This window comes from Caretta caretta, chromosome 14 (assembly GCF_965140235.1).
Source record: "Caretta caretta isolate rCarCar2 chromosome 14, rCarCar1.hap1, whole genome shotgun sequence".
Taxonomy (NCBI): Eukaryota; Metazoa; Chordata; order Testudines; family Cheloniidae; genus Caretta; species Caretta caretta.
Window position 1 is genome coordinate 18,603,596 of NC_134219.1, and position 25,085 is coordinate 18,628,680.

The window sequence follows — 25,085 nt, forward strand, 5'->3', positions numbered from 1 at the left end:
ATCCACAGAGTCCAAAGGGATACCTGTCATTACCCGCTAAGGTGGCTCAAGTGATAGAGGCCTGAGGTTTGAGAGCAGAAGCACCAGGGTTCTAGTCCCGGTTCCCTCCACTTGTGGCATATTCAAGACAGCGGTAGTGTAACAGTGACAGACCCTGGTCATCGGCGGGCCGGATCGAACCTGGAACTCTGGAGCGAAACGCATGAGTCTCTACTGTATGAGCTAAAAGACACATGGCTTTTAGCTAAAGCTGCAGAGCAGACTCATTAATCTCTCTCTCAGTGGTCTCGGTGCCACTAGATGGGACAGAACACCATATCTAGAAGGTGTGTGGGTTACACTAGCATCTGCAACTCCCAGCTGTGTTAGAGATGCACAAAACCAGCATGAAGGGATGTGCCTTGATTACATAAAACTATGGGAAGATGCCTCCCAGCTCACCACTCTCTGAAAAGGTTTATGGTCATTTCAAACAATACTCCACTCGACAGTGGGAAGAGAGAGTACCCCGTGCTAGCCCACAATCTCTGAGCATGGGGCAACTCATTAGGAGAGCAGGGGAGATTATGAAGGGCAGGAGGAAAGTGCCAATGGCAATAAGAAATTAGATATGAAACTAACCAGAGTGTGGCATCAGGAACTCAAATGCCACATGTTACAACTCCGAGAGAGCCAGCATTTCCCATCCACTCCCCAGTCCCATTAAAGGTCTTCCCTCCCCCCGAGCTGTAGTCTATGGCCTCAGTGCGTCCTGCTGTTCCCCAGCATATATGTATCCTCTGTCGGGAGGCGAAAGTCAGGAGCCAGATGTCCTCTTTGACACCTGGGCAGGAAACCGTGGCCCTAGGAGAAGCAACCTGAGACGGCAGCCAAGCGAGCGGGTTCTAACCCCCAGCTGGGGTATCAGGCTACATGCAGCCAAAGGCTATTGCAGGGGAAGGAGCCTGTTGCGTGCAGCGTGGTAATGAAGCCTCTCGAACTGCAGGGCCATTTTCTTATATTGGAAACACATGTTCTTTGGAGAGAGAGGGGAGAGGGAGGGAGGAAGAGGCGGGGGGGGGGAGAGGAAGCAGAGAATCAGACTTCCATGCAAACACTGCTACCCTGGGAGCAGCTGGGTGAGAGAAACCAGAACATGCCATTAGAGAGGCACAGGCAGAGGGATGAACGCCTAACATGTCAGTGCCCTCCCCCACACACACGACGGCCACACACAGAATGACGGCGCTTTCCCAGGGATGGGGGAGCGGGCTGTGGAATGGGTCATTTGCTCCACCTCAAGAGTTGCATTAGCAAACTCCTGCTGCTGGATGCACGGCCAGGTCAGTGGCACAGCCATAGTGCTAAGGGTTCAAGGGCATGCACGTGGTCACCCCTTCTAAAGCTCCAATGCTCCTTGCACACAAGCAGAGGGCTCAGAGCCTCCTTTTCTTCCTCTGCTGAAGAGTGGGATTTGCAAGGTCACCAGACCTAGAGTCTTCTCTAGAAAAGGTCTGATCATCCCAAGGCAGACAACTCCATTGGCTCCCTCTGCCCCTAACAGAAGGCTACAACAGACAAAGACTCCAGGCTCACGGCCCAATCAGACAATCCAAGGACCCCAGGGTCTTTGCAAACTGCATGTATGCAACCACCTCTGCTCTATGCTAAGGTATGTGCAGGGCCGTTTACATTGACAAGGAATTTGCTCTCTAAAGCCAATGGAGAAGGGCACTCTAAGGTCTTGTCTACATGGGAAAGTTTCGTCAGTTACACAAGTATAGTTATACCTGTCTAACTTTCCACACCGGGACAATTATTCTAGTCGAAGAGTGCCTTTTTTTTTTTTTGGTTGAGTTGAAGCCCCTTCCCAAGTGACATATGTGAAACTAAAACAAGTCACTCATATCCAAACAAGAGTGTCCACACAGGGGTTAGACTAGTATAACTATATAGGTTTAACTTCATACCTTGTTTATAAAGAAGACAAGGCCAGATCTCGAGTGAAGAAAATGCCACAAACCAAATGAAAATTCTAGGTCCCGACACTTGGACACTTGCTTTTTAAAGGTGCCAAGGACAGAAATGAGGCTACATATGAAATAGGCCATGATCACTTCCAGGCTAAAAGCTCTATTTCTAAATACCCCCTTCAGGCTCAGTACCAACTTGTTCCATCTGCTTTATACTGCTCGGACAACTGGATCCTTGCTTAACAAAAACGGATAGCATGGTAGGGAGGCACTTTAAACGTTGGCAAGCACATTACCATCAGATTCTAGCCACTACTCACAAGGACTCTTGGGATGCTACAGACTCCCTGGATTTTGGCTAACTGTTTGATTGGTCCTGGGGGTTGGGGGGGGGGGGGGGAAATGAAGTGATACCTGCATATTTGTTCTACCTATGCCTGGCTAGGACTGCTTTGTGTTAATACTAACAGCTATAGATGGGGAAGGAGCTAGCTATAAGCATTAGGAATTATGGCATTGATATGTTACTTGTGTGCTTGTATATAGAGCACCTAGCAGTCAATGTGTGCATGCTTCAACGTACAGGAAGTGACCAGAACCTGGCTAAACAGGATGTAGTATCTGCACTAAAGATGATTGATTGGAAAAAGTTATTGTAAGGTCACACAAACCAGAGTGATTTTGAATTTCTTAGCAACTTCTGGGGAAGACTAAAGACAGAGACAGCTCGCACCAGAGAGAAAGTAGGTTCAATCTTGATCATAACCCCACCCCCATAAACACATATACACGCCATCCTCAGTAGGAAAGATCATTCTCCCAAGGAGGCGGGTACATACGCATGGCCGGTGGCTGGGATGAAGTATATACAGCAGTGCACCCTGGTGTCTGGGATCCGCCTCTTCCGGTTAACATTGAGCTCCTCCTGCAAGTACTTCTCGTACTGGTCATTGATGAACTTCATGATGGGCTGCCAGCTATGCAGAAAGACATACACACAGGTGAGACAGGACTCATGCAGGGACTCTAAAACCACCCACAGGCTACCCTCTGGACTGGATTCTGAAAGGGGGAGTCATTGGGAGTGGATGGTGCTTAGCATCTTGCAGAATTGGGCCCCCAAGTAAAAGCACGGGAACGTTTCATACCACAGCTGCAGGCAGCTAAGTAAAGAATCCCCCAAGTCCTGTGTGAATGGCAAATCTTGTTTTATCACCTTTCTAAAGCCAAGTTTTCTGGGAATCCTCCCAGTCCTGGCACTCAACAAGGGGAACAACTAGGATGTATGGCCGCAGGAGAGCTCAGCTTCTTGGCTGTGAGCTCTGCCTCTAGCACTAGGAGGCAGTGCAGAGCCTGCAACCACTTCACGTGGATAACTGGGCTCCACCATCCAAATGCGAGACTCTCACAATGGTAAGCAGGCTTTGTAAGTGTTAGCACCCACAGTAGCCCCTTTACTGCCGCAGTAATGGGCATCCTGTGACCAACTAGGCTCTGACCCATTTCAGAACAGAAATATTAGTGAACAGCACCAGGAGTGTCAAATAAGCCCTGGAAAGCCTGGCCGCTTAGCTCTGCCATCTTCTTGCTCTTCCCCATCCACCCCAGGATCCCAGCCATAACCCTTCACCAGGAGTTACTTCTGAGAAAGGCAGCAGAGCAGTTAGCCATTGACTGCCCGGACTGTGGGAGACCTGCAGTGCCCCAGAAAGCTTAACAGACCTTGTAGTGCTTTCCTAGACATTGTATTTAGAGAGAGGTTGGGAGGCAGGGGAGTGGGCTTTAAAAAAAAAAAAAAAAGAAACGTGCTTGTGTGCCCTTCCCCACAAACACTGGTCACTCAAATTTGTCTGTATGCTTCCAGTGTTATCCTCATCCCCACATAACCACATAGCGTGTGGGTGCATGGGTGTGTGTGTGTGTGGGGGGAAATGTACAGATATTTTGGCACTCACACATCCCCACAAGTGGGACACATGGATGTTCAGAGACGGTGGCTGCCCCAAGGACTTTCCCCACAGCTGCTAACTCTCCAGCAGATGCAGAAAGGGCTAGGTGATCAGTTGTGTCAGCATGACGGGGATGCTGGGGCTGAGGAGACGGGTGGCCTCCTTAGCAGTGGCAGTAAGGTGCTCTTTAACAGCTGCTGATGGAACTGCCTGGCCATTTCCCGGGAAATCTAGGGCAGAGTCTGGCCTTTGGCCTGCTGAGAGCAGTGCAACATAGCGCTGTGCCCCAGGGCCCTGAGACATCTGGGGGTGCAGAAGGATTGTAACTAACCACCAGTGGGTCATAGCTGTCCCCATGCCATCTCCACACCATTTGTCCAGGTTCTTTGCCCAAAGAGCAGGATTCCTCGGCCTTTTTTGGCACCTGCCCTGTCCATGAAGCGACACTCTGGGGTGGTTGGGCTCCACCCCCTGGCAGAGAGAATGCTGACTAACCCCAGCCCTTTGCACTGGAGCTTGCTGGGGAAGGAAGCTGGCAGGATTATCTGGTTTCCCTTTGCAGCTCACCAGCCCAGCTGTTCAGCATCTCCAGCCTCCCTCCCCGCCCCTCAACAACCAAGCTGGGCAGAATGAGAGCCACAAGGGATCCGCATCTTTGCAATGCGCCCCGGCCCATTCCATGCCCCAGGCCAAAGGAAGGGTGGTGTAAAGTGAGCCCCCACCCTCACAGGTGGTCTGCATGACAGAAGGCCTATGCCAGCACAGCCCGGGGCCATTTGGCTGCAGTGTTCCCCTCTCCTGGCTCCTCACCAGTTCTCATTGTTGATGTGGTCTCCAAACCCTGGGGTGTCGATGACAGTCAGCTTCATACGGACACCTTTCTCCTCAATATCTGAAACAGAAATGTCCAAGGGATGGTATAGGCAGCAAGCAGAGACAGGCCCAGCGTGCAGCCTTGCCCTACTACCAGAGATCTCTCCAAGCGGCTGCTCTCTTGGTACCTGCAGCCCTCCAAAGATACAGCATCCTATTACATCACTAGCATTTCAACTGCATTATAAAGAAGACACTATGCAGCTCGGCTCTCTCAATAGACCCTATAACTCCTCCCCCTGCGAAGCATGATACACAACCAGCACTTTCAACTTATTGCGTTCTGGCATAAAGGGGTCTAGGCTGGTGGATACAGAGAAGATGCTCTGGCTTCTCTTGGCCTAGGAGGCACCCCCAGAGCTCTGTCACCCCGCAAGGTGCATGTATGCCCAAGAGACTCACCATGAGTGATCGACTTTATTTCAATGGTTTTGGGAATCCGCTCTTCAGAAGCTGGCTGAACGGATTTCCGGCTGACTTTGGATTTGAAGAGGGTGTTGATTAACGTGGACTTCCCCAAGCCACTCTGACCTGGAGGACAGGGAGAGTCAGAATCAGAGTTAGAATTGTCTCCATTTCACCTTTATGAGAATTCCCCGTCCCCACCATGCATCAAGAACACATTCTGCTAACTAGGGTGGGGCCAACTCCGCAGGCAGAGGCTTTGCACATACCTACAGTTTCTTTGCAGAATTTAACAGTATTTCCCAGGCCCTCTGGGATATTTCTTCACACAAGCAGATGGCTACATATTGGCTTGGGTACACATGGGCTGGAGCAAACGTTTCAGACCGGCTCATGCTTTGTGCCCCCTGCTGGCTGACATAGCAAAGTGGTTCCTATAGCATATTCAGCCCAGGTCTGTTCTCCGGCTCATGCCGCAGGCTAGTCAAGTGGCCTCAGCACGTGGGTGTGGATCACTGGGACTGCAGCTCCGTCTTTGGAAGCGAAAGCATCCTTGGTAACGAGGCAACACACTCAGTGGAAGCACCTTCCTCCTGCGATCAATACGGTTCTCTGCCCCCTGTCCCTGTTCAGGGTGGAACACAAAACCGGTGTGTTGGAAGACATTGCCCGGAGATGTGGGATGGAAAGCGCAGGGATCTGGCACCCCGTAGAGTGAAGTCAGACAAGTGACTCCAGTATGGAACAAGATCTCACTTGGTTGAAGACGTGCTAGACAGAAAACACAGCCCATTTGGGCACAACTAGACAAATTCATTGGGGAGCATGTGAATAGCTAGTTTGTCAGTTCGCTGAACAGCAGCAGCTCACACGACCAGTAAGGGCAGAGATACACATAGCACAGAAGGGCTAATGTTTACAGAACCCCTTTATTAACCTTAACTGAGCCAACACAGAGGCCACACAGTCATCTTGAATTATTTATCTGCCCCCTGTAAGGCTGCAATAACCATTTCCCTCCTTAACAAGAGGATGGGAAGCAGACAAGCTCTCCCTCCGCCATGACCCCTTCAATAAAGATTTTCTTAAAGGGACTTACAGATTGAAATGGCCCACAGGAGGGCTCACTTACAGGCTTCCTTCACTGTCTGTCCCGCATGAATCCCATTCCTTGCAAGGCTCCTTCTACCTTTATCTCAGCCGATATTAAAGAGGACACTCTAAACTGTATCTTATGTTTTTGATCATCCACCATGACAGACAGCTTCCCCCAAGCTCTTCAATAAATCCTGCATGGGATAGATACGAATGATCCAGGACTAGGCTAAAAACAAAACTCGATGGTTTATGGCTGAGATCACAAAGGGGAATAAATTAGGTCTGGGGATAGATTGGTTCTTTCAGCTAAACTAACGAAGCATCGGCTCTGGCCCCAGAAATCAGTCACGTTTAACAGGACCAGAGGTTCTCTTAAGGGCCAGATTTGGGCAGCGCATGGCAGCTTGGGCTAAATCCATCTCTGTTGGTTAGATCAATGTTCCAGGAAAAATAGCACAATGATAGTGCTAGAAAATTCCTACGAAAAATACTGTCAGACAGGCTTCAGCTACCGAGCAGAGCCACTCGCTTGCTAACTAAATTTGCAAAAGCACTTCAGAGTAAGCTTAGTCCCAGCCCCTGCCCCACACCCAACCTCCACCTCCACGCCCACCCTTCTAGGACCGAGAAGATCAAAATACCCCCTTCCCCATCTCCCCAAGCATCCAGAAAACTCATAGGTCCCAAAAGCTTCTGCACTGGTTTGCTCTCCCATAGTCTCTCCCCACCTGCTTTTAGCAGTGCCAACAGGAGGAAGTCTTGTTTTTGTCAGTAGGCAGAGAAGCTATGGGTGCAAAAGAAACACAGGGCAAATTCAGTTCAAGTGTTTTGCCCTTTGCAGAGAGTTTCATCAAGCAACAGAAGGGTTAATGCCTGAAGTGTAAACAAAATAGGCTAATCTAGGTATTCTATTTGTGATCTTGTTAGTTTTTCCCATATAATTCTAATTAAGATGTGATACATTGTTGCAACCTGTGCTAGTCTGTTCCTGCATCTAACGCTGTTTAATTAGCTGGAGTGAAAAACATTAGAGAAGAGCAGCTCCTGGGAGCGGGGAGCAGAGACGGAGGTTGGAATGCGAAGCTTTTTGGCCATCTCTAGTCAGTACATACTATGCGGATTTTGTTCAGGAAAGTAGTTACTTTGCAACTTCTCAATATCTCAGAATAAGGAGCCATTTTTTACATAGTCCTTTTCCTGGCTGTAACCACATTTTAGCAGCAGGGATTAGGGGACTAAAGTAGTTCTGGGAAATCCAGACTGACCCACAAGTTAAACACTTCCAGGAATCTGATTGAAGCTCTCAACAGTATTGTTGAGGACATTAGTAGTGCTCATGGTGGCAAAGGTCTCCAGAGAGATTTGCTCTACAGAAAGGATGGTCCTGTGTTGAGTGCACTAGACTGGGTCACAGGACACCTGGGTTCAACTGCCAGCACCACCACAGGCTTCCTGTGTAATTCTGGGCAAGTCACTTAACTTCACTGCCCCTTGCTTCCCCAACTGTAAAACGAGGATAATAGTACCTGTCTTTGCAAGTGCTCAAATGCCAGAGTGGGGGGCCATATTATACCTAGATAAATGTCTGGGCAATACAGTGGGGTGTTGTCTGGCTCTTTGTGGGGCTGCCCAGCTGACCACTAATGAAGAAAGGCAGAGGACGGACCAAGAAAGAGCTGACTGGAAAGAACGTGTCCAGGGAAGGCGTGCTTCTCTACAGCTCCTGTAAGCAAGTTGCCTGGGAAGTTGCTTTCCAATAGAGGTTCATTGGGTGCTCTGCACTGCCACATGACTAGGCTAACCCTGAGGATCCCACTCAGCTGCATTCAAATGGACTCCACAGAGCGCATGCTTTAGACTAAGCCCATCAGGAAGAAGGACTGAAACTGCTTGGCTACTCCTCATTTCTCCCTTCTGTCTGCCTGAACCAGAGACCTGTGGGTGACTTCTAGACAGTTTTAGGAACATGGCAAGACTCCCAGATTCAGCGAGAGCGAGAGAGAGAGAGACAGACAGACACACACACAACCCTCAAGTAATACCGCAGTTCTGTGGGAGCCCTGAAATAAGCAGCTGCCCCATCCCCTTGCCCTTATCTGTACAGATTCAGGAAGCCTGTTGTCTCCCAACTTGGCATGGTATTTAGTCAGGCAGGAGAGAGTGAGGGGATAATGGGAGATCCCATCCTGGGGCCTCAGACTTAGACCTGTAGGGCTAGAAGGGACTTTGAGAAGCCATCTAGTCCAGCCCCCTGTCCTAAGGCAGGACCAGGTAATCCTATCCTATCTCCGACAGGTGGTTGTCCAACCTGTCCTGATAAAGCTCGGTGATCCATCGCAAGGGTCACCCTCCCATTCACATGCACTGAGCACCCCTCGCCCGCTCTGTTGCATACCCTGTGTTTTCCTGTGATAGGCAGAGAGTTTCAGCACTTGTTTAGGCTGCCACGAATTCCCTGGCCTGTGAGCACTCAGCCAGGAGCTTGCCAAGGAAAGAACAGAGTTTTCCAGCCACTGTGAGGTATGGGCTTCCACACCATACACAGCATTCTGCCAAGGCAAGTCCGGGCCCCTCTTAAAAGTCTCCCATCACCACCAGAACTGCAGAAGGAAGAGGTGCCTTCCCACTGCAGCCTGCCCTCGGATGGCAAGAGGAGAGTTGTGGCTCCTGGGCATCCCAAAGCAACACCCCTAAGCTGTGAACTCAGGGTATCCTAGGACAGGGCAGAAGCAAGTCCAGCCCTGCCAGGGGCCTAGGGTCTCAGTTCATGCAACTTTGGATCTCATGAAGAATCTTGATCTTTGGGGGACAGAAAGTCAGCTGAAATTGCAGCTGATTTGGGGAGAAGCTATTGTAACCCGCAAAGCTGGCCCAGGCTCACCAGTCTCAGTGACTCTGACCCAAGTTACGGGTTTGTTGTGAGCCAGGCCTGGTTTTGGGCTCGCTGCACAGCTCCAGGGTAACCAGCAAGGAGGCGCCGGCTGTCCAGGTACAGGAAAGGGATGAGGGCAGAGAGAGCAAGAGAGCTACATGTCAGGGGGCTGGAAAGCCAGGTGCAGAATCAGGCTCCCAGGGGAGCGGATGTCAGAGGAAATGGACAGTGCCAGCACACACGGCAGGTTAGGCCAAAACTACTCCAGTCGTCTTTGACCCCCCAGACTTTCTTTCTGTACTTTGCCAGCCCAGGATAAACAGTGCTTGGCACCCTCCACCATTGGGGAGAGCAGACATCCCCAGCAGCAGGAGGCACTGAGGGAGAGAGGAAAAAAAAAACAAAACACATGCCAGAGGCCTTGTGCTCCGAGCAGACTCGGTGTTGTGTTCTCTTCCCCTTGCACCCTGCCACGGGTCGGTCACCTGAGAAACTGCTTACCTACAGCTGACTGACCAAGTCCTGCTTACAGTTGCTCAAGAGGAACTGAGGACAAGCTGCTTTGAAAGCCCTTATTCCTGGGGATTATGCAGGAGTCAAGTGTAGGGTGATCATATTTCCCTAACTGAAAACATTGGGTGTAGCTGTGGGGGGCTGGCCCGAGCCCTGCCTGGCATTGCCCCCCACCCAAGCTGCCATCAGGGGCATCATGACTTTTTTGGCAAAACTGGGCATTTCTCCCGTTTGCTCTTACCTGAACATTCCTCTGCACTTCCCCTAGGGCAAAAGCAAATGGGAGAAATGCCCAGTTTTGCCAGGACAGAGTTTCAAAAGGGGGTCTGTCCTGGCCAAAACGGGACATATGCTCGCCCCAGTCAAATGGGTTCCGACTTCCAGATCCCAGGTGGAGTTTCACGGGTCCAGGCAAACCACCTTGAACTTTGCAAGCTGAGCAGCTTAGATCTGGGTACCACTGCAAAGCACGGAGCATCGATAACAGTTTTACAGGCAGTGCAGGGAGCACAGATAGCACTAGCTCTGCTCATTTCTTTTATAGACAGATGCTTCTTCAAAGGTTGCTCTTCTGTAAAGCCTCCCCCTTAATAACCAAACCTATAGATCCACGTGCTCAGATTTCAATTGCTATCTGCTGAGGCAGACAGTTTTAACCTGAGGCAAGTTTCGTAAACCTCTTAAATTAGAGGCTTATAAAAGGGAAACTTAGATAACCACAGCACTAAAACTTCAGCTAGAGCAGCAGTAAGGAAACCTGTGGCCTCCAAGTGAGGGCAGGTGGGTTGTGGTGGTGGGGATTGCCGGAGACCGAAGGAAGACTCTAGGTTCCTTGTCCTTTATCCACTGCAGCCTCAAAGGGATAACAAGAGCTCAAGAACGTCTATCGGTGTATCGGGTTTTGGCACCAAGCTCACCATTCACAAGGGAAGAGGGAAAAGCAAAGCTCCTCCCCATTCCCCACATACCACAAGCACCAGGGATGCTATAATCCCAGTGTACATTGCACCAGGGTAAGCTTTTATATGCTGCAGGCCACTCAGACTGGCAAATGGTCCAGCCAGAGGAGCCTCAAAATGAGGCCAGCCCCATTGGGGTCCTTTAATTACATCAGCAAATCTTCGGTGTTATTTCCTCCCCTGCTTATAAAGCTGCTGCACCCCCAGTCCAGCTCTGAGGGCCAAGCGGTTTGTGCCTCACCCAAGCAGCAATGGAAAGGCAACCAGGACGCAAAGCGACAGCCCCTCCTCTTCATCATAACACATCGAGAATTCAGCTGCAGAGGAGTAGACACCTGGGGCCACGCTGTGCCATGCTGCACAGGCCCTGCTTACACAACAGCAACTACCCTGATAATGGTGTGCGTTTCCAACCCACCTGCTGCACACCCCTCTTCATCTCCAGCCTCGTACACCCCACCTGTAAACTGCACTCCTCCCCGTCCCCAGGCCTTTCAGGAAAAGAGCCCTGCTCTGAGGCCTTGTTTCACAAGCAGCACCATCTCACACAGCGCCTGGTATCCCCAGGTAAATGCAGCAGATCTGGGGAAACTGTCCGTACAGCTTGGGCAGAATCATTGCTTACTTCTTGTTTATCTGTAGTACAGTAAAACCTAGAGGCCCCAATCAAAAACCAGGCCCCATTATGCTAGGAGCTGTACATACTCACAGGAAGAGGTTGAAATCATGCAGTTACTACCGGCCTCCCACTTATACCATCAAACCACTGCACTGGGGACAAAAAAGGAAGAGAGAGGAGAAAGACTCCTTGGTCCATGGCCCAAGCAGGGGCACTGAGGTCTGGCTGTGGGGAGCCCCCACTAGATTTAAGGGCGCACAAACTCTTAAATGCTAAACGATGTGCCTGGCAACACTGATCCCAACCAACTCTCTGCTTTAACAACCGATAGCAAGCCAGGCCCCTTAAAGTAGAAGGGAGTTTGCTGACTCCGAATGCAAGAATCCCAGCATTAAATCTTGGAAGCTGCTCCTATAGAAGCTACAGGGAGAATAATCTTGTCAAGGAGCTATAAAATAAACAGCTTGTCCTCCACCAAGCACAGCACAGCCGGCGTCTCCTGGGAGAGCAGCCTCTGACGGGAACTCACCGACTACCATGATATTGAACTCAAATCCCTGCTTCATGGCTTTCCTTCTCATCTGCTCGAGGATGGCGTCGATCCCGACGTAGCTGAAGTCGGGAGCTGGCTTTTCGGGCCGTGGCGGTGCCGCCTGCTTGAGGCCAGCATCTCTGGGGGCGTCCGTCATGCTTGGCGTGTAACTGGGAACTGCCTCTGGACCTGTGGAAGTGAAGGAAGAGCAGTGAGGAACTCTGGGAAGTAAATGCTGAGTGCAGCGCAACGGGAGAGGATGGCAAACAAACACCCTCTTGCCCTTTAGCTTGGAAGCTGAGAGACACCCTGAGCATGAGTGCCAATGACTAACCTAGCCAAGCAAGTGAAGGGGACAGATGGGTTAAAAATGGATAATGCATCACAGACGGTGCTTCCTTGGAGTGCAGTTAGCTTGGTTTACCATTCACTGCACCCAACTATGGGTCTAAGAACATTACAAAGCTTATTTAAAGCAATTTAAAATGGAATATTAGGTTGTCCAACAAGGCCCATACCAGAGACCCCTCCTGCAATATCTTCCCAACCCCCATCCATCCCCCTCTGATACCCATTCACAAGAGCTGCCTGGTAGAACAGGCTGCTCTTGCGTCATATCCCAAAGATCATCAGAAATCTGATGATGCAAATCAATCACAGCAAGGAGGGAGGCGAATTCCAGAGCCAAGGAACCTTCCTGTAAGTGTCGTAGTCAGAATATTTAATCAGACTGATGAAGTCTTAGTGAGATGAGATCTCAGCACAGACCCTGCTACTAAGGGCCTGTCTATGTGGGGAAATTTACCGACTCAGCCTAGTGGTAGTATTATACCGCACTTACAGTTTTGCTTCAGCTGCTTCCAAAGGACAAAAGCTAGGCTGAAAAGAGGCCACTCTAAATCCTGAAAGAGTGTTCACACAAAGTGGGGTGGGGGTGTTGGTTTACACTGCATAGTTGCAGAGATAATTATACTGGTGTAGTTCTGCTGGTAAATTTCCCTGTGTAGACAACCCCCTACTTGATGTTCATAAATGGGACAGTATTGCCTGGTTTGAGAGACCGTTGTTGGGTTTGTGGATTAGCAGAGGGAGAATTAGTAAAGTTCCACTGTATTGTCACTATTACGAGTCTGTGGAGGCGGGGGGAGGAAGTGGCGTGTGGGTATCAGAAGATTCAATTACTTGGTTTAGAAAGAAAAAAAAGTGCCTTGTAACCAGCCACTCCCACACCCACATGTTAACAGAGCTGCAGGTTCATGCTACCTGTAAGGAAACACTGCAACTGTAAGCTGCTAAAGGGCAATTACAAAACGCACAAGTGTAAACCTTGATTGTGCCCCACTTTGTTTGGAAGTGGCTTGATCAGGGAAACCCTGTAAATTAAAAGGGGGAATATCTAAACTGCATCTCCAACCCACACGTGACAACTCTGCTCTGTGGGTCAGTGTGTTATTTCTGGGGCTCCCAAACTAAAGTAGCTCATGAATTCATCCTTTCCAGAAGGAACCAGGGCCTGCAATGACAGCCAAAGTTGTTCAGTTTTTAGAGAAAAACTCCAGTAGAAGCCAAAAAGCTGCCACCTTATAGGATGTTCAACCCCCTCTCCACCAGCCTGGGTCTTGGGAGCTGCAGCCTAGTTCAGCGTTTCTCAAACGCAGCCACCAGGGATTTTTCTTGTGGCCACAGCCTCCTGGGCAGTGATTGGGGGGAGTGGGGGGTGTGGGTGGGCAGAGCAGCAGCCCCTCCCCAGGGGCCACCAGCAGTGAGCGGACCCTGCCCTCCTCTGGAGACACACAAGCTGGAGGAGCAGGCAGCCAGTGAGTTCCCCACCTTCCTGGAGTAGGGGGGGTTGGACTTCAGCCCTGGGGTGGCAGGCTCCACCCCCAGGCTCTGGCCCCGAGCTCACCCCCCTTATCCCCTGGCCCCGCTGCCTCCCCCAGTGCCCCATCGCCTCTGGCCCCCATTGCCTCTGTACCCAGGGCTTAATTTGTCCCCGGGGTTGCTGGGGATGAGTAAGTCTGCTGTGAAAATGATATTTGTATGTTTGTTAATATCACTTTTCACAGTACACTTAGTAGCTAGCAAGTCTTTAAAAAAAAAAAAAACAACAACAAAAAAAGCAAAGGAAACAAGAAAAAAAGACAAGAATGCTCAAAGCACATTATGTGTGTTTCTGTTCTGTTTAGGTCCAGTAAAGAATAGAGACAACTGTACATTAATTTTTATTATTGAGTCTTCAAAAAAAAAAACAAACCCCTATGTAGATAAATTACAATGATTTGGACATATGTATGTGCATATTTATTTGTTTTTCCTAAAGTATTTTAGGGAAAATGGTCAGAGCGGCCACCAGCAAGATTTGGTGGCCACACTCTGAGGCCACCAAAAAACTTGTTGTGAGAACCCCTGGCCTATGTCCAGAGCTTGGTTCTCTATTCTGGAGTAATCAATGTCTTCTGGGAAGTCTCCTAGGCTCTGGACACATTCCCCCCTCACTGCTACTAGGCCTAGCGAGGATGAAATCAGACCCTCTCCTGGCTTGTTTGCCTCACTCCGCTGTTATTTTTGGCCTTTTATGATGTGCTAGGTGCTTCCCCCCCCCTCCCCTTAAGTCCAAAAACATGTGTGTGTGACTGAGTGAGTGAGTGTGGGTGTGTAAGTTTAGCTGAATTAAAGAAGCCTACATCCAAACAAAGCCACTTTCACATTCACCATCCTCTCTCTGCCAGTGACCTGCAAGAGCTTGTAACCTCTTGTAAGCCAGACAGTCAGTCAGGACTCACATGAATCTGGCACTAGGAAGCATTCACTTCGCCCAAGTAGCACACATTCTATTGCACATACTCAATCCTACATTGCAGAATACAAATTGACAGCACAAATGCATTTAGACCACTTCAAACTTTAAAAACAAAAACAACCACACACACAATCCCGGGCTCTCCAGAACAGAGTTACACACAGATCCAGTAGGGAACACGCCAATTTTTATATGCACAGTAGCGGCATGTTCCTTCAAAGCATAGCTTTGTACCAAAGCCACAAAAAGTCATGCTGATAATGGGCTGCTGGCCCCAACGCTGCTCCTTGCAAAATTATAGACCCAGCAAGCCAGAGGTCTTTCCATGGATCCTGAATTAGTGCCATTTTCAAAATGGCAAGGCCAAGAGTGGAAAAAAATCCTACATACCACTTGAAAAAACAAATCCACTTGGAAAGAATGTAACCGCTAGGAGAAATACTGGGTTATGTAAGGGTTTAACTGTTGCAGTTACAGAAACAGTAACACAAAGCACCCTTCTAGGCATAGCTTAGGTAAGAGAGATCAGTAGGACTGAACCCTAAACCTGTACGATTCTGGGGTGGTTTGTGGGGATTGCTCATGTACGTGCGGGAGGATTCAGGTGCAACAAGGCAGCACTGGAGCGGAAAGCTGGCAGCAAAGAAATTGGAGCGTACTTTCTGTGCTCAGCTAAAGAAGCCGCATTGTTTGTACTCTAAGAGTCAGAACCGGGAAATAAAATATCTGGAGAAGAGAGTTATTCTCCATTTGCAGCAAAGGAAATGCACCTACAGCATCTGCTCCATGTTCTCCAACCCACACAACTTCTAACAATGCTTGCAGTCCTATGAGAGGATGCAACATGCATTGCTACATAGGTCTGTGCTTGGCAAACAGAAAGGCAAACCCCCATATGGTGCAAGGGAATGGACTAGAGACGCCGAGCTGGGATGTTCCAACCCAACTCACACAAGTCCACACTTGACTCCGCCAAGGTTCTCATGTTTCAGCAGCCCCAGTAGACCAGATAAAAGCCCTACGACATCAGAGGAAATGCAGACAACATCCTGTTGGTGCAAATCGAAATGACTTGCTGCCAGCTAGTGTATGGCAATGCAGTTAGGTAGCAGCTAGTTCCACAACTGCTTGGTCCAGGCTAAAAGAAAATGTAATCAGAAAGAATTTATTTTAAATGTTTCTCTCTCCTCCAGCTGTGGTCTGAAAGCTCAACCTGACTAGGGGAAGGTTACTGACCCTACAGGGCAAAGCCGCGACGCCAACTCTGCATGCAGTGCTCTCAAATGCACAGGAGAGATTTTGTGACAAAGGAATTGAGAATATTTTTTTCATTTGACCTCTCAGTGTTGCAAGTAGCCATAAATGTTACTTGTAGCAAACATAGGTGAACAATTTTTAAGATGTGTGACTCTAAATTGGCAGGGTTCCTTTAATAATCAGCAATTAACAAACAAAAAGTCAGTGTCAATAGGTGCACTCGAGCATCCCACTTTGGCATGGTTGGTTGTGTCCTGGCCTTATTCTCACCAGCCAATTTGTATCCAGGATTCCTCTGACATCCCGAAGCATGAGTAATTTGGCTGCAGCAGCTCTTGGAACAATAGGCTCTCCTGCTTTTCTCCAGGCAGACTTTTCCATTATGGCTGGGGGAGTGTTCTCGCCAAACATGTATAAAACAGTCTCAGAACTAAATCTGAACAGATGCAGTGGTTGGCTGTACATACATGCTGCCAGGATTTCCTGTTAGTATTTAAAACGTATCTTCTTGATCACGGTAATAGTGCCAGAGCTGCAGAACTTTCCATAATACTCATATCAACACCACTAACCAGAAGCTCTGAGTGCTAGAAGCGGGCATGTACTAAGCTACATAATACTGATACAGATCTGTGGTTGCTTAAGAAATTCATGGTTGTCACTATGCTGCCCACCTAGAGAACTCATAGTAACAGCTAAGACAGATCTCAGATGCCTCTGCGCCCCAAAAGCCCCTACCCCTTTGCGCTATAGGAAAATCTCAGTCTAGGGCCTTTGACACACAGCCAACCAGTTCCAACAGCATTCTGGAAAGGCTAGTGATACATAGTATCCACCTCATTACAGATGCCTTGTTTCCTCTAGTTGAGGATAACCAGGTGCAACCCTCCCATGTGTTTTGTGGTGACACCTATCTGACGAAATAGCATGTTACTTTGCTTGCCGTTTGCACTCTCCAGAGATACATGGATAGGGGACCATCAGAATGTCACTGCACTAGCAAGAACAAAATAAACCGAGTGCTATGCTACACGCAGCAACAAGCTGTGCGGGAGTTCAGTTTGTCAGAGACCCTGGGATGGCTGATAGCAGTTCACACACACACACTTCGGACTCAAGCCAAACTCAGCATCTGTGTATCAACATGAAAAGCTCACCTCAGGCACAGAGAGCGCATCTGCTACCCACGTGGGGCTGAGATGCTAAGAGCAAGTCCACGCACAGGCAGCTACAGTTAGTTAGCAGAGTGCATTCATTCAAAGACATAGGAACCCCTGGAAGCCAGCAAGTAGTTGAGGAGAAATGAGGGCCTAGAAAAAAATGGACAGGCAATGCACCATTCACAGTTCAAGAGATAACCTAAAGTGTTTGGGAGGCCAGGAAGAGAGCAATTGTAGACTGTGCATATTGACTGGATTCCCATTAGAGTCAGAGTGCTTCTAGTACCCTAGGTTTTAGAGCAATCATAAGAATGTAAGAACAGCCACACTGGATCAGACCAATGATCCCGTCTTCCAACAGTGGCCAATGCCAGATGCTTCAAAGGAAATGAACAGAACAGGGCAATTATCGAGTTATCAATACCTGTTGTCCAGTCTCAGCTTCTGGCAGTCTGAGGTTTAGGGACACCCAGATATGGGGTTGCAGCCCCGACCCTCTTAGCTACTAGCTGTTGATGGACCTATCCTTCATAAACTTGGGTAATTCTTTTCTTAACCCACTTATGCTTTTGGCCTTCACAACATCTCCTAGCAATGAGTTATTCAGGTTGACTGTGCGTTGGGTGAAGAAGTGCTTCCTTCTGTTTGTTTTAAACCTGCTGCCTATTAATTTCATCGAGTGACTCGTGGTTCCTGTGTTATATGAAGGAGTAAATAACACTTCCTTACTTTCCCTGTCATATTCCCGCTTAGTCTTCTCTCTTCTAAGATAAACAGCCCCGGTCTTTTTAATCTCTTCTTAGATGGCAGCTGTTCCCTACCCCTTTTCATTTTGTTGCCCTTCTCTGTACTTTTTCCAAATCCAATACATCTTTTTGGAGATGGGGTGACCAGAACTGCATGCACTATTCACAGTATGAGCATACCATGGATTTATATAGTGACACTATGATATTTTATCTCTTATTATCTATCCCTTTCCTAATGATTACCAACATTTTGTTAGCTTTTTTGACTGCGGCTGCACATTGAGCAGATAGTTTCAAGGAACTTTCCATAATGACCCCAAGATCTCTTTCTTGAGTAGCAACATCTAATTTAGACCCCGTTGTTTTGCATGTATAGTTGGGATTATGTTTGCCAAAGTACATTACTTTGCATTTATCAACACCGAATTTCATCTGCCATTTTCTTGCCCACTCCCCAGTTTTGTGAGATTCCTTTGTAACTCTTGCCAGTCAGCTTTGGATTCAACTATCTTGAGCAGTTTTGTATCATCTGCAAACTTCGTCACTTCACTGTTCACCGCTTTTTCCCTGATCATTTATAAATACGTTGAATAGCATAAATTCGAGTACAGATTCTCAGAGAACCCATCTATTTACCATTTACCATTGTGAAAACTAATCATTTATTCCTATCTTTTAAGCAGGTACTGATACATGAGAGGACCTTTCCTCTTACCCCATGACTGCTTATTTTACTTAAGAGCCTTTGGTATGGGACCTTGTCAAAGACTTTCTGAAAGTCCAAGTTCACTATATCTACTGGATCACCCTTGCCTGGTTGCTTGTTGAACCCCCCCCCCCCCCCCCAAAAAAAAAAAAAAGAATTCTAATAGATTGGTGCGGCACGGTTTCCCTTTACAAAAGCAGTGTGGACTCTCCTCAACACACTGTGTTCATCTAGGTGTCTGATAATTTACTAGAGTTTTCAGCAATTTGCCTGGTACTGAAGATAGGCACCACCCTGTAATTGCCAGGATCGCCTCTTGAACCTTTATTAAAAATTGGCATTACATTAACTACCCTCCAGTCATTTGGTACAGAGGTTGATTTCATTGATAGGTCACATACCACGGTTATAGGATTACCAGATGTCCCGATTTTATAGGGACAGTCCCGATATTCGGGGCTTTTTCTTATATAGGTGCCTATTACCTCTCACCCCTGTTCCGATTTTTCACACTTGCTATCTGGTCACCCTACACGGTTAGTAGTTCAGCAGTTTCATACTGGAGTTCCTTCAGAGCTCTTGGATGAAAACCATCTGGTCCTGGTACTGGTTAATTTATCCACTTACTTGTTCCAAAACCTCCTCTATTGATGCCTCAGTCTCGGACAGTTCCTCAGATTTGTCACCTGAAAACAATGGCTCAGGTATGGGAATCTCCCTCAATCTTCTGCAGTGAAGGCCTATGCAAAGAATTAATTGAGCTTCTCTGTAACAGCCTTGTTTTCCTTGAGGGCTCCTTGCTGCCTTGATAATACAGTGGCCCCCATGATGGTTTGCAGGCTTCCCGCCACTTTGCAGGTGACTTTCTTCAGAGCCTTACAAAAAGGGGGATAAACACAATTATCTCCATTTTGAAGACAGGCAAACGGAAACACAGAGGTTAAATGGCTTTAAGATGGAAACTCCCTGCTCCACCCTCTAGATCATGCTGCCTCTATTTATGACAAGTCTGAGAGGCACTCCGTGCAAGGAAAGTGTTCATCAGGAATGGTAGAGTTAGGGTATGTCTACACTGCAATTAAAAACCCACAGCTGTCCTGTGCCCTCTGACCTGGGATCAGGCTAAGGGGCTATTTAATTGCAGTGTAGATGCCTGAGCTCTGGGACCCTCCCACTTCACAGGGTCCTAGAAGCCTGGGCTCCAGCCCAAGCTTTAACATCAACACCGCAATGAAACAGCCCCTTAACCCGAGCCCCACAATCCCGAATCAGCTGGCATGGGCCAGCATTTGGTGTCTAATTGCACTGTAGATGTACCCTTAAAGACGGAAGCCCAAACTGAGGGATGTTGCTTAAAGCCCTACCAGAGAAGCTGGTTTCAAGTCCTACACGACAGCTATATCAGAATGCAGCATCCAACCATGCAACATGATTCGGCATCATCCCTGTGTATTGCCATGGTTTAACCCTTCATATGCTATGCACGTCTCTGGCTACAAAATGCCCCCACTGCCAGGGTTACTGGGGCTAGAGGCAGAAGAGTGGGCCCATAACAAACTCTCCCGTTCAGAAGAGCCAGGAGAAGCACTGCTGCTAAACTGCCTGAAGCACTATCATGCACCTCTAAAGGAGCAACAGGAGCTTCCACTGGGACATTCGTGGGTCTCGAGCCTTGTTCTGCAGCATCTGTGCAGCCCAGTTACTCACTCCTGCCCCAGGCTGCTGTCCCTTCTCCTAGTACTGAGTGCTGGTCTCTAGACTGGGTCAGAGTCTTCACTCGGATTAGCACAGAGGCTCGTACACCTTGAAGAGGGTACAAAACTGCTGCAGAAAGACAACTTGATTCTCCCCTCTTCTTCTTGGAGATCTGCACAGGCAGGATTTCCCCTCCATAGAGTTCATTTCTCTCCCCACAGATTCCTTCTATTGCTGGCCTTCAATCTTCTGTTTGCACTTAGCACCTGGTTACCTCCTGGTAATTCCTCTCAACTACAGGCACTCCAGCGGAAGGAAAGACGCTCCAGACCCCTCAAGGGGAAGGGGGAGTTGCTACCAGCTGTTACAAATGTATCTTTCCCTGTATTTGGGGTTTCAGGCATGGGTGTGACAAGGAAACACACAGACTTCCAGGTCTGTCGAGTGGGCTTGTCATATCATGCACGTGGGATGCACAGTGCTGAACCAACAGTATCAGTCAGCTGAGGGGATGAAAAGCAACAGCTTCTTAGGGTCAGGTATCCACAAACAGCTACTAGAGCAGTCCAGACCAATGCCAACTAACCTCTGAACCGCTGGGCACCAAAATCCCATGACAGCCATGGCTGGTGGGTGCAACAGGGATGTGTTTTAGAACCCGAATGTGCATACAGAGCACTCGACTGGTTAGAGGCAAACTCGGCAGCATGGACCAAGCACAACACACACAGGTGCCGGGTCCCCGACCTTCGTCCTGCAGCTCAGTCCTAGGCTAAGCTTGGTGCTCCAGCCCAGACATTTCCTGAGCAGAGGGGCCAGGAGCTCTCAAAGGAGGGAGGTTCCTAACTCCCATTGACTTCCCATGGGATTTGGGCCCCATGTTTTCTTAAGCTCCTTTGAAAAAAGGTCAACCAGCATTTATGTCCAGAGGTACTATGGTGTGAATTTATGCGGATTAGGAAAACTCTGTGGTCATCACAGACTACTTTTAACCCAGCAAGGCAATTATTTCATAGCCCTTGCCCCCTCCACAGCGTTTCTTCCCTTTCCTCCCCACAATCACCCACTGAAATACAGACAGCCCATGAGAAACGAATGCCATGGGGCCTGCTCCTGGTGCCAGGGATGCTACAGCATGACCCCATTGGACAGTCTTCATTCAAGAGGGATGGCCACGAAGATGGCTGCTCCTGAATTAGGAGCACTTTGAGTCTTGTCTGCAGAACCTCTCAAGTCAAAAGCAATACAATGAAGTCAAAAGGTAGGTAAGAAATACGCTCCGGTGCTTTAGTTTTAGACCATCTGATGCAGAGGTGAAAGAGGACTGGGCAGCTGAGTGAACAGGGGCAGTTCATGCCTCACAGCTACCGTTTCAGACTCTCTGCAAGGGCATCTGCCTGAGTTGGCATCGGTTACCCTTGCTTCAAGTTTTGGAGGTTCTTATCCCCACCACAACAGCCATAAGCCAGAAACGGGAGAAGGATCTCATCTCTGCCTCCTGGGTCTATCGGTGAGATGACCAGACAGCTGCCGTACGTACATTGGTCAAGGTGATGGTTTCTGTCCAGATCCTAGTGAGGGGCGGGGGGGGGCGGCTCCCATCCCAAAGAGGTGCCCATGTTGGTAGTGTCTGCAGAAAAACCAGGCCAAAAGCGAACCTGCAGACAGCCCTCTTCTCTCATTCCCAGATGGGGAGGCACATTGGTGATGCAGATGCTGCTATGGAGTGAGTTGTTCAACCTGCCAATCCAGCACGTGGCACTTCGAAAGTGCACGGGAACTGAACTCGAGCTACATGACATCCTGCCTTAAAGACACAATGGGTGCCCCCCCCGATCCTTTAGAACAGTGGTTCTCAACCAGGGGTAAGCGTACCCCCCTGTGGGTACACAGAGGTATTCCAGGGGATACAGCAACCCATTTAGATATTGACTTAGTTTTACAACGCGCTTCTTAAAAAGTATTAGCGAAGACAGTACAAACTAAAATTTCATACAGTGACTTGTTTATATTGTTGTATATACTATACACTGAAATGTAAGTTTAATATTTATATTCCAATTGATTCATTTTATAATTATATGGTAAAAATGAGAAAATAAGCAATTTATCAGTAATAACGTGGCTGTGACACTTTTGTATTTTTGTGTCTGATTTTGTAAGCAAGTCATTTTTAAGTGAGGTGAAACTTGGGGGTACACAAGACAAATCAGACTCCTGAAAGGAGTACGGTAGTCTGAAAAGGTTGAGAGCCACTGCTTTAGGATATGGCTACACTGCAATTAAACACCCATGGCTGGCCTGGGTCAGCTGACTTGGGCTTGCAGTGTTGACATTCAAGCTCAGGCTGGAGCCCAAGGCCTGGGACCCCATGAGGAGGGAGGGCCCCAGAGCCCAGGCTCCAGCCCGAGCCCAAACATCTACACCGCAATTTTGCAGTCACATGGCCCGAGCCAGAGTCAGGGCCAGCCGTGGGTGTTTAATTGCAGTGTAGACATTCAGTTACTGAGTTGGGTAGAAGTTTAGGTTAAATGGCTCCAACCCTCCTGATCCGCACTGCCCATTCCCTCACCAGGAAGTGCCATTTGAGGCTTATCTCTCACTCATTCATTTGCAAGAGAAGCAGAATTTTTGCAATTTGCTTCCCAATTCCCACTCTCCTCCTGTTGCTTCGCCCCAGAGGGAGGCTCTGTGACAGTAAGAGAGTTTAACCCTTTCAGCACTACACCATCCCATGTGGGCACTTCCCAGGAGAGGAACTCACACTAATCCCAACAGCTGCTGTTCACCGTTCCAGCTAGCTACAGACACACAGCCTTCTACAGCTAGGGAACTCCACACTTTGGGATGCCAGCTGCCCTCTGCAGTGTCCCATGGCTCCTGTGCTCAATCCCCTGTGACTGAGGCAGGGTTGTCCCCTGTCTCTGGGATAAAAAGCTTATCAGTAGGGCACATGGCAAGGAGGAGCTTGGCCCCTGCACAAGAGACGGACTTAAAACACTGAGCAAAATAGAAGAAAAAAAAAACAGGAAACAAACATACAGAAAAAAAGAGAGCCTGAAGGGAAAGACTAAAAAACAAACCAAAAAACACACACACAAGTGAGGAAACAAAATAACCTTGCCTTTGTAGGACAGGGGATGGGAGTAGCCACTAGTTCTGACAGGAAGCTGGGGATCCAACCAGAACTGCTATATATTCCCTTCAACCCACCTACAAGAAATACCATGAGAGGTGTTGTGGAGGACTCCAGCAGCCCAGCATTATCCAAGCTTTGGAAAGTGAGTCCCCCTGCAGGAAACTGAAGTCACTTGCAGGTCCCCTGCGATCCTGCTATGCGTTAAAGGCCCACACATCTTAATTTATACATGCCCTCCCTTCCCTCTACCCATGCTTTGGGAGACCCTGATGTAGTTCATAATATGACCCCTCCTTTCCTTTCTTCCATGCTTTGATGAGCAGAGAAATAGTTGAGAGTTCATAATTTCCTGTTTTAAAGGCCAGAAGGTGCGATTTTGATCCCACAGTCTGACCTATTGCTTAACACAAGCTAGAGAACCTCACCTAGGATTCCTGTACCATTTCTGTTCGCAATCAAAGTATCACGATTGGGGTCTCAGTTAGCACCCACTGAAATGAATGGGGCCATTCACACTGGAAAGCTACTGTTTCAGGCTCTCAGCAAACTCAGGCAGAGGTCTCTGCCTCAGTTACACTTGCTGAATGTTTTATTGACAGTCTCCAGCTGGTGTTTTAAAAATAATTAGAGCTGAGATTCTGAAGAACAATTGAGAGGTCTCCAGCCAGTCGGTTGTATTCTGCACTTTGGAAAATGCTGTAATCTCAGGCTCTTTGAGAAGGAAGGAGAGCCGTCCAACAGGACATGTAAGTCTTGCCCATCTACCCTCCTGCTGTGCACCAGCTACCAAAACTCAGTCTCACTTTGCTGGACTCAACATCTTTCTAACCCACACACCAGTCCTCTCAGGGAGGACAGGAAACCACATGCCCTGGTTTCTCTAACCACAGGAGAGTGCAGCTCAAGTGACAGACAAAAGTGCAGGAAGCCAACATTTCTAGAGAAAACAAATGTGTTGTCATTTAGCCTATTCCCCTTTCCCACTCACAAAGACTGTTTCCAAGAGAAAAAACTAAGTTATGGCACATGGCTTAGCTCTCCTGGACATCCCTGGATTGATTTCCCAGAATACCCAGCTTTCAGCACACTGTACATGGGTTCTGGAGCCAGGTGCAGCTGAGAAGTGCAATTAAGTCCTACTCGTATAACAACTTCACTCAGGGCCATCAGTTAGGATGGGGCATGGTCATACCCTAAAATCCTCTCCAGTGGGGTCAATGAAACTCCCTGCAAAGGCCAGGATACAGGGGAAAAAAGCCATCCCTCCCAGACACCCTATATTCAGAAAGACACACTGCACTGCCAGCTACTTTACTCCCCACTGAGAAACAGGAGTGGAGTGATTGGGGGATTATTTAAATAAATGAATGACACAAAGCTTGTCACCCTCCCCCCAGGGAGAAGAGCCCCTCTGCCCATAGTCCTGTCCCAGGTGTAAGAGGTCAGCAGAGGAGGGACAGAGAAAGGACACAAACCAGTGCTGGCCTGTGTTATGGCTTTAACTGCAGAATTTTAGTCCCATTTTTCCCTTTAAAAATGGAAGTAGACCCTAGTTAAATTAGCTGAAAAAAGAGTAAGCAGGTTGTTAAATGAGTGTCATTGGAAGAAACTCCCCATCTCTCTTTGCCCAGCTTCAGGCACCGTTATCTTCAGAGTAAGAGCTGCTACAGGCACAGACAAAGCAGGTTGCCCAACCTAGCCCAATCCTGCACATATGCATCTGAGGTACCTGAGCAGTCCCAAATGACTTCTACAAGGCCACTTGGGTGAGTAAAACTAGCCACAGGCGTCAGTGTTGACAGGCATT

The 25,085-nt window shown here is 48.5% G+C and overlaps 1 protein-coding gene across 7 annotated transcripts in view; it reads right to left on the bottom strand.

Moving 5' to 3' along the window:
* Nucleotides 1-25,085, bottom strand: part of SEPTIN9 (septin 9) — a 262,067-nt gene that overhangs the window by 22,997 nt on the left and 213,985 nt on the right. For 6 of the 7 annotated variants that reach the window (XM_048817769.2, XM_048817771.2, XM_048817772.2 and 3 more), the window contains 4 exons: nucleotides 11,770-11,961; nucleotides 5,177-5,305; nucleotides 4,712-4,793; nucleotides 2,792-2,929 (listed from right to left, as the gene is read on the bottom strand). In XM_048817769.2, coding sequence (XP_048673726.1) covers nucleotides 2,792-2,929; nucleotides 4,712-4,793; nucleotides 5,177-5,305; nucleotides 11,770-11,961 — 541 coding nt within the window. Of the gene's footprint in view, nucleotides 1-2,791; nucleotides 2,930-4,711; nucleotides 4,794-5,176; nucleotides 5,306-11,769; nucleotides 11,962-19,071; nucleotides 19,199-25,085 lie in introns of those variants that run through there. The other variant, XM_048817775.2, reaches the window with a different exon arrangement.